This window comes from Myxocyprinus asiaticus, chromosome 38 (genome assembly GCF_019703515.2).
Source record: "Myxocyprinus asiaticus isolate MX2 ecotype Aquarium Trade chromosome 38, UBuf_Myxa_2, whole genome shotgun sequence".
NCBI classification, from domain to species: Eukaryota; Metazoa; Chordata; class Actinopteri; order Cypriniformes; family Catostomidae; genus Myxocyprinus; species Myxocyprinus asiaticus.
In genome coordinates, this window is record NC_059381.1 from 30,549,303 (window position 1) to 30,559,232 (window position 9,930).

General features: G+C 38.4%; 1 protein-coding gene across 1 annotated transcript; it reads right to left on the reverse strand.

Annotated features, from left to right (window-relative positions):
* Positions 1-361: 361 nt before the first annotated feature.
* On the reverse strand, positions 362-6,831 carry hmgb3b (high mobility group box 3b). The gene is made up of 5 exons (XM_051677478.1): positions 6,706-6,831; positions 5,169-5,342; positions 4,919-5,061; positions 4,631-4,805; positions 362-2,209 (listed from the first exon to the last, which is right to left on the reverse strand). The coding sequence occupies exons 2-5, from the start codon at positions 5,316-5,318 to the stop codon at positions 2,069-2,071; spliced, it is 609 nt and encodes a 202-aa protein (XP_051533438.1). The 5' UTR covers positions 5,319-5,342; positions 6,706-6,831; the 3' UTR covers positions 362-2,068.
* Positions 6,832-9,930: the final 3,099 nt, after the last annotated feature.

Consider the following 9,930-nt stretch of genomic DNA (forward strand, 5'->3'; position numbering starts at 1 on the left):
TGACCCAGTATGGCCTGTTTGAGAAAGATGCAAACACTTTCGACAGGCAGTAATTTCATATTGCACAATATTTATTACCAGAACCACTTTTCTCTTTCAAACAGCATTTTAAGTGCCATTTGAGCAACACACACACACACACACACACACACACTCTCTATCTTGACCCCAGCATAGCATGAGAAACAGTTTGTGGATAGTTTTAATTAATAACACCGCTATACTGTCTTATTTCATTTTTATATACTTGTGTTGGCAAAAAAAAAATAAATAAATAAATAACAGCTGATAACAGGAGTGAATTGTTGGCCAAAATAATGCAGAATTGAATGTTAATATTTAATCAGATTTTTTTTGACATACATACACTGCCATTTGTGGATCTATTGTTTGGAACACCAACACTGCTCACGGGAGCGAGAGTAACTTTGACACAATACAGAATAAATCATTTTACAGTTTACAAATAGACATTGTAGACAACTACAGACAAAGCTATTATTTTATCATATTCAGCAGTTTTTAAAATGTACTCTCATTTCCCCCAAACAAACTTCCTGCTTAATGTTTATGGACTGGCCCATTTACTTTGGCCTTTTAAATAAACGTGCAACAAGTCAACATTTTTATGATAAACATTTGCCACAAATGCTGCCTATCAAGTTTAACTTGTATTGAACAAACATTTTTTAATGCGTGTTGAATATTTAACTCTCCAGTTGTGTAACATCAATACAGGTCTGAAAAATATTTACATCTTTAATATGTAGCTTGAATTGATACCTTTCTTGATTGCACACCTGAGGCCGGATTCACAAAATTCTAAAAATCTTAACTACCATTTTCTACTTAATTTCTAGCTTAAAGTTAGTTAATATATTTTTCTATTCTCGAACTTCTATATCCTAATAACTTTTTACCCCCTTAACGCTTTCATGAAACCGGCCCTGGTTTCCAAATTTGCCGTCTCCTTCACTGAAACTCAATTTCTAGCACCTTGGTTTTTGTCTCAGGCCCAGGACAAACTTGACAGTCATAGGGAACTTAAATATTCGATTCATATTATTGTCCCACGTTGACAACTGGTCCATCCAAATGTCTTTCCTTGGGCTAGATCGATGGATGAATAACTGCCACCTGTACTGTACACAGATGCCTCTGAAAACGTGCACATTTAAAGCTTTTGCAATAAAAGCCCTATATTGACATCTAGTGATACACAGGCATCATTGCATACAGACCAGAAAGTCTTATGGTGCAACCACCATAAAAGCTCAATAAAATAAAATTTAACCATGATAACTATCAGTATACTTTTTTGATAAGATGAGAAAGATCAAGTTATTAAATACCAGTATGATCCACAAACAAAAAAAAAAAAAAAAAAAAAAACTTTGTGCTGGTCACAGATAAGAAAGTCACTAGAATCATTTTGAGATCTAAAAATGCCACGTTTATTTCAAATCACAGTGTCACCTATACATAAAAATAAATCGAAGGTGCAAATAAGAGCTTTCCCCATCTAAAGTTGATCACTCTGGTTAAAGCCGAAATGTCACCAGAGTCTCCACGCATAAAATGATCAATGCAATCATTCAAAATTACACAAATAATATAAATCAAAGCCACAAACATCCGCGTCAAAGCGGGAAGCTTATGGGGCCAAACAGGGAAAAGAAATCTGAAGTCTATTCACAAACTGCGCATTTTTAAAGCTGGGAGATTAGGAAAAATAAAAAGAACGTTTAATTCAACAGCCATACAGAAACACGCCACCTTAAATAGTTTTAAAAGAGTATGTACTGCTACCACTTATATTTATTGTTGAACGGTGTGGAAATATTTTGCCAATACAGTTTAATAGCAAGCTTTAACAGGACCACCAGCAAACCCAGCATTTCGAGAGAGTTTGGTTGTCTAAAGTCAGAGCTTGCATGCATTGGGCAAATCTACTGGTGATCAGTGTATAGCAGCCTTGACAACAAGACCTGTTAGACCCAGACTCAACTGAAATTAATTGGCAGCGAACAAAAACAACTCTTACTGCCCAATTAGGAGACAAAGTTCTTTAGTCGTCCTCATCATCGTCATCATCCTCTTCTTCTTCCTCCTCCTCATCATCGTCATCATCGTCATCATCCTTGGGTTTGGATTTGGCAGATGATGCTCCTCCACTTCCTTTGCCCTTTCCTTTGTAGTCCGCCATGTCCTGAGAAAGAGGAAAGGTAATATGAGAACTTGAGGATTTGTTGGGGGCTCACTGCTAAAAATCAGCACAAGAATTTCAGAGACAAGGGCAAATTCTGGAAAGCATATCTTCTTCACTACTAGTGATCAAACAAGATATATCGGCCCATATTTAGTCATTTTGATACAACTACACCCAGTTGGCAAAATGAACAGAGGTGGAAGCCCCTCCCTATCTTTAAAGGGTTCGCCCTCATGTTGTTCTAAACCCATATGACTGGTGAAAAACAAAGATTGAAACGTTAAACATGGTGCCATAAAAACATGCAAAAACTCAGAAGAGTTGAGACCCAATTATCTGTGGAGTCTAGTCAGTAGTTGGCAGACTAGTTAATTAGTCAGCCACCGTCACACCTTTAAAGGAGTGAAAGCAACAGTCACCACTCACATTATAGAGGAGAAAAAAAAATAAAAGTGAATGGTGACTTAGGTTAACATTCTGCCTAACAACCTTTTGTATTTCACGTAAGAAAGTGGAGATACACCGATGTGTTGGCCGATAAACCACAGTGTATTGTATTACCACACTGGGTCGTGTGGTAAAACACGCAGATAAAGAAAAATATCTCTTGGGTGGAATTACTTAGAATTGGGTGGCAAAGACAGCAGTTACAGTTTGAAAGCTTTGCACTGTTACAATTCCACATGGTGGAACTACAGTTTAAAATTTTAACCAGGTCAACCGATATAGGTTTTTCCAATGGCCATTACAGATATCTAGAAATCTTCCCTGTCAGTGATAAAATAATGGAGAAAGGAGCTCTTAACGCTATTTGATGTACAAAACAAGCCCAGATGGGACTTGTGATATAAATCAAGTATTTTTCAGTCTCAGTAAGACGCATTTTAATTATCACAGAACCACGTCAAGTTTTAACTAGAACCAAAACGCAGAATAAGACATTTGTCTGCAAGTGCTTTTCACGTGGAGTTCAAAGCAGCATTTGACACTGGTGTTGACTCTGACGCGAATAGTGAACGTGGCTTCACGATTGCTGTAACAAAGCGGATAGCAACAGTCTGCCGGCAGATTAATATTGTGGAGGATGAGAGTTTGAGATTTAAGGCACTTTGCAATGAATAAGCAACCTATGGGGAGACTAGTTCTTTCAGTTAGTCAACCTCCAACTCAGACCTGATTCACACATTTCGTGAGCGAGGCGTGAGCAATGCAGTTGCAATTGGACTCACATTGGCGGCATGTCTTCTCATGTCTCTGCGCAGAAAAAAAAAGTTCCATCTAGGTTATATCACCTAAAATCAAAGCCCCTTTTAAGGCCAGTCCACTCGGCGAGCCATAGATAGGCAGCTATATAAACAAGCATAAGAGCATCTCATATCTACTTGAATAGAGAAAGATCAAAATCTTTAAAATGGTTGGTCAAGATTAGGATGAGAACATATTTCAAATCAGCAGTAAAATGACAGGAGTATAAATAATAGTATTAATTGTGCTTCTTTAGCTCAATCACGAAAAAAAAAAAAAAAATAATTCAGGGTGGTTCAGCTAATGCGCATGTACTTTCTAGTTGATTGACAGGCGATATCTGTATCTAAAAGGTGATTGGCTATTCTACCTGCAAGGCAGGCATTCCAATTTCTCCAATTCATTTTAATAACAGCGGTCCATCTCTTCTAACCAGACTGTGTGTGTCTGACACGCATGCTGTGGTTTCTTTATTCTTTCTTTTAGTTATTTTGTGTTTGTTTGAACAAACCAGCCTGTCTTGCACCAATAAACATCAATGCAATTATCTAATCAGCCAATCATGTGGCAGCAGTGCATAAAATCACGCAGATAAAGATCAGGAGCTTCAGTTAGTGTTCACATCAACCATCAGAATGGGGAAAAATGTGATCTCAGTGATTTGGAGCATGATACGATTGTTGGTGCCAGACGGGCTGGTTTGTGTATTTCTGTAACTGCTGATCTCCTGGGATTTTCACAAAAAACAGTCTCTAGAATTTACTCAGAATGGTGCCAAACAAAAAACATCCAGTGAGTGGCAGTTCTGTGGATGGAAACACCTTGTTGATGAGAGGTCAACAGAGAATAGCCAGACTGGTTCGAACTGACAAAGTCTACGGTAACTCAGATAACCGCTCTGTACAATTGTGGTGAGAAGAATATCATCTCAGAATGTCATTCTGAGATGCGGGTTGGTGCTGTTTTGGCAGCACGAGGGGGACCTACACAATATTAGGCAGGTGGTTTTAATGTGGTGGCTGCTCAGTGTACTGTAATACATATTAGATAATTAATAGAACCACCAATCTATTAGTATTGGTAGATGTGGTTCTAAATAGTCAAATATCGGTACATCCCTAGAAGAAAGAATCAAAGGTCTTTCATTGCAGTCATTTTTTGGTGATCATTCTTCACCTTCTGATATTTGTCCTTGAGTTTATTGGCCTTGGACAGGAAGGGTTGCTTTTCTGAATCGGACAGATTGTTCCACATCTCACCCAGCCTCTTGGCTACATCACCAATGCCAAGGCTGGGGTTCTGGGCCTTGATACCAGGCCTGTGTTCGCCACAGAACAGGAAAAATCCAGACCTGTAAAAGGCAAAGGCAATCTTTAATAGCTGAACATCTGATTTCATTTCATTCAAAAGAACCATAAGCAGTTGATTTGCTTCCTCTAAAAGGCTGAAGAGGAGAATACATACGGTGGCCTCCTTGGAGCATTGGGGTCTTTCTTCTGCTTCCTACCCTTCTTTCCTGGATTGTAGTGTGTCATTTCCTGGTCATAACGGGCCTTGTCCTGTTTGGCCAGGTCTTCAAATTTAGTCTTCTCTTTTGGTGACATAGTCTGAAGCAAATGACAAACTCGTGAGATGCTACATTCAAGCTTCTTCAAATGCATCCCTTTTACCTCAATTTCAGGAAATAGACACCTTTTAAAACGCATCAACTTACTTTCCATCTCTCCGAGCACTTTTTGGAAAATTCTGAGAAGTTAACAGTGACGCCAGGATTCTTCTTGTTGTGTTCTTCACGACACGTCTTCACAAAATAAGCATAGGCAGACATCTTGCCTTTGGGCTTCCCTGGATCGCCTTTTGCCATTGTTACTATGCCACTCAAGATCACCTAGAACACAGATATTGGTAAACCAAAAATTCAACCAAAACCCAAGTATATTAATACATATTACTAAAGTAATGAAAAACACCTTGTAATGAAAGATGCATATATAAAAAGGGCAGAACAAACAATTTTATGTTTTGCTTGTCATCTTTTTAATTTTACGTCACCACTTTGACGTCACATCTCCAGAGACTAATGACATGCGGGGTCAAACACGATTTGTTCAGCTTCCATTTTGTGAGGTGCAAATTAAAGAGGCTTAACTTTTATTGCTTCACGGTGAAAATATTTCTATTTTCTAAAACAGGCCATCGTTTGAAGGCGAGATTAAGTTAAAGACAAATAAGGTGTTGAGTCTGGTGGCCGCATCTCTTCAATCAGACACCATTCATTAAAATGGCTTCTATCCCCGTAAGGAAGAATGACTTGCAAGCCCCCATTTTCACTGCAGCCACTTACGAATCATCAACGATTAGCTAGCAACTCATTTAAGATGGAATTTGTTAACTGGTTAAACAGATAGTGTATGCAGTGGCCAGTTTTTGCAAAGTTTTACCAGCTCTGTACGACACGCAAATCCTACTATGGAGAAAGCTAAGCTCATGAATATTAATTACGCACTGTGACGTTCACCTTGCATGCAAAATTCAACTGAAACAGATTGGTTGCAACGTAGCCGTATGTAGGTGGCCGTTAGTGAGCTAGCGAATTAACGAATACTACTATGGTTAAGGCTGGACTCATAAATATTAATTAAGTAACGTAACTGGACGCACTGTGCCATGTAACACGCAACGTCAGCGATAAGTAATTAATATTCATAAGCAAATACTGCCCCATAGTAGGATTAGTTAACTTCGCACCCGGCACAAATCCGTTTGTAACAAAGGCAGAGTCAAACCAGCCATGACTGGCATGGCTGTCAACAGTGCTTTAACAGCTCAATGGTGTCCAGAATAACTAGCTGAACGTGCTACAATATAAAACAGTTATACAGCAAACATAGCGACAAAATATATTCAAAACTTAATGACAGCTTTTCAGGCCATTTAACAGCCTGTGGTTTGTCTGAGGCAGACTTTTACATAGCCAGCCATTTTAAAAGCACGTTCGTCACTCAACTTCGGTTTAACCGTCTAAAATTGCCGCTTTACGAGCTAGAAATAGAAAGCAAAATAGCACAGAACGAATTAAACACAAAGCATCTTTAACATTTCACTATAAAATGAATATATAAAAGAAAAAACGCGTGTTTGTATATAATATTCTTTTACGCATCAAATAAGACTTTCAGTAATTAAGATAACGTTTTAATGTGGATATTAGTCCCAAAGGAAGAAATTAAAACGAAGCGTTTCATTGATACCTTCAGATAGCGTTTGTCCTGCCGTCTGTTCTTCTCAGTCACTAACGGCCTCGCGCTTCCTCTATATAGAGCACCACACAGCCTCGCGCTAGCTCACTACGAGACCTGCCTGATTGGTCAGTCCCGGCACGCGTTTAAAACAGCCTCCACAACTGTGGATTGGACAAAGTATCATACATATTCATCATAAGCTTGTCGCCATTGGACAAAAGCGGAAGACACGCCCTATTCTTCAAAATAAAGGCGGGAACGGCTGTCAAAACAACAGAAGTTAAAAAGGTATGTGGCAAACCACGTGTGTGCGAGAACTACAAGCAGTATAATGTACTATGTAGAGAAACCATATTCAGTACTACCCACTGCTTACTGTAAAATGTTTATGATTTGAGAAAACCGACTAAAAGGAAATAATAATGTAGTTTGGCTGCAATGTGAAAATGGGATGACCTACTTGCAGATAAAGATTGAAAAATACTTAAAATACTGTAAAGTTACTATTTGATGAAAGTCAGACACAAACTCCTGGCAGGCTAATATTGATTTCAAAATAAAATGTAGCAACACCAAAGTGACAATAATATTTTATTTAATATAAATACATGACTTAAATGACTTCATTTTCATGTACTTGAAGAACATGTCTTTTGGAAAATAAACACCTTTTTTGTGCAATTAAATGCATATCTGTTGATGGAAAAGTCGGAAATTAGAAAAAAGAATAATCTAGAGAGCTACCAAAGGCAGCAGATACAGTGCATCTGGAAAGTATTCACAGCGCTTCACTTTTTCCACATTTTGTTATGTTACAGCCTTATTCCAAAATGGATTAAAATCATTATTTTCCTCAAAATTCTACAAACAATACCCCATAATGACAACGTGAAAGTTGGTTTGAAATCTTTGCAAATGTATTAAAAAAAAAAAAATCACATGTACATAAGTATTCACAGCCTTTGCTCAATACTTTGTTGAAGCACCTTTGGCACCAATTACAGCCTCAAGTCATTTGGAGTATGATGCTACAAGCTTGGCACACCAATTTTTGGGCAGTTTCTCCCATTCTTCTTTGCAGGACCTCTCAAGCTCCATCAGGTTGGATGGGGAGCATCAGTGCACAGCCATTTTCAGATCTCTCCAGAGATGTTCAATCGGGTTCAAGTCTGGGCTCTGGCTGGGCCACTCAAGGACATTCACAGAGTTGTCCCGTAGCCACTCCTTTGCTATCTTGGCTGTATGCTTAGGGTTGTTGTCCTGTTGGTAGATGAACCTTCGCCCCAGTCTGAGGTCCAGAGCGCTCTGGAGCAGGTTTTCATCAAGGATGTCTCTGTACATTGCTGCATTCATCTTTCCCTCAATCCTGACTAGTCTCCCAGTTCCTGCCACTGAAAAACATCCCCACAGCATGATGCTGCCACCACCATGCTTCACTGTAGGGATGGTATTGGCCAGGTGATGAGCGGTGCTTGGTTTCCTTTAGACATGACGCTTGCCATTCAGGCCAAAGAGTTCAATCTTTGTTTCTCATGGTCTGAGAGTCCTTCATGTGCCTTTTGGCAAACTCCAGGCGGGCTGTCATGTGCCTTTTACTGAGGAGTGGCTTCCGTCTGGCCACTCTGCCATACAGACCTGATTGGTGGAATGCTGCAGAGATGGTTGTTCTTCTGGAAGTTTCTCCTCTCTCCACAGAGAAATGCTGGAGCTTTGTCAGAGTGACCATCGGGTTCTTGGTCACCTCCCTGACTAAGGCCCTTCTCCCCCGATCACTCGGTTTAGCCAGGCGGCCAGCTCTAGGAAGAGTCCTGGTGGTTCCAAACTTCTTCCATTTACAGATGATGGAGGCCACTGTGCTCATTGGGACCTTCAATGCTGCAGAAATTTTTCTGTACCCTTCCCCAGATCTGTGTCGTGATACAATCCTGTCTCAGAGGTCTACAGACAATTCCTTGGACTTCATGGCTGAGTTGTGCTCTGATATGCACCGTTAACTGTGGGACCTTATATAGACAGGTGTGTGCCTTTCCAAATCATGTCCAGTCAACTGAATTTACCACAGGTGGACTCCAATCAAGTTGTAGAAACATCTCAAGGATGATCAGTGGAAACAGGATGCACCTGAGCTCAATTTTGAGTGTCATGGCAAAGGCTGTGAATACTTATGTACATGTGATTTTCATTTTTTATTTTTTTTAAACTTGCAAAGATTTCAAACAAACTTCTTTCACGTTGTCATTATGGGGTATTGTTTGTAGAATTTTGAGGAAAATAATGAATTTAATCCATTTTGGAATAAGGCTGTAACATAACAAAATGTGGAAAAAGTGAAGCGCTGTGGATACTTTCCAGATGCACTGTATAAAACCAAATTTTGAAGGATATTTGGTTATTTTTTTTAAACCACAAAACTCATTGTTTAACATACATTAAGACAAAAGTCCTTGAATTAGGCTTGTAAACATTAGAAAGTTTTGGTATAAAACGTTTTAAAAATTCAAAAATATCACTTACAAATGACTGCTAGTGAAGAGCTTTAAATATCCATATGGAAAGTATAGTCACTTTTATATTGGAATAATAAACGCATTTAGAGGAGAAAAGCTTCAAGCATAAAAATAATGAGGCAAATTTCAGTAATTCTTATAATGTACACGTGTATTTAAATAAGAATGGCTTATTTGAAGGCTGTTGGTTATGTGAAGCTCACAATATCATGCAAAACAAGGCAAATATATGCACAAAATGTACAGTATTCATAATTCTGAACTATGTTAATTGTCCATTGGTACGGAGTTGTCTGTAGTGTCGTCTTTTTATGTAAAATACTTAAATCTAATTTATTAAAATAAATTCTTAATTATTTCAGTAAGGCTGTTACCTATATATTTAAATCAGCATCAACTCATATTTTGTGATAATATGTATTAGACTTATAAATATTAGTCTATAGAAAGAAATATTAGGAAATATTTCAAAATAAAAAATGTATATATAAAATAGAGGGAATTCATTACGTGGAATTTTGAGCACCTACATTTTGAATTTGAGGGGCATGTTTGTCACAAGCCCCCATTCATTTCTGAACCTGACACAGACTATTTACTTATTGTTAATAGCAAAATTTGACCAAAATAATTTAGAACAGGCCATGTCTGGGAAACCAACCACTGACGTTAAAAACAAACCATCAGATGTGTCCTTTTTCCAACAATGATACGTGTTAAAATCCAA

What these genes read in the sequence shown, in the direction of transcription:
- hmgb3b (XM_051677478.1), bottom strand. Translation starts at nt 5,318, where the DNA reads ATGGCAAAAGGCGATCCAGGGAAGCCCAAAGGCAAGATGTCTGCCTAT. An exon ending in AATGCTCCAAGGAGGCCACC is followed by an intron (nt 4,806 to 4,918) that starts GTATGTATTCTC and finishes TGCCTTTTACAG; the next exon opens with GTCTGGATTTTTCCTGTTCT. An exon ending in TCAAGGACAAATATCAGAAG is followed by an intron (nt 2,210 to 4,630) that starts GTGAAGAATGAT and finishes CCTCTTTCTCAG; the next exon opens with GACATGGCGGACTACAAAGG.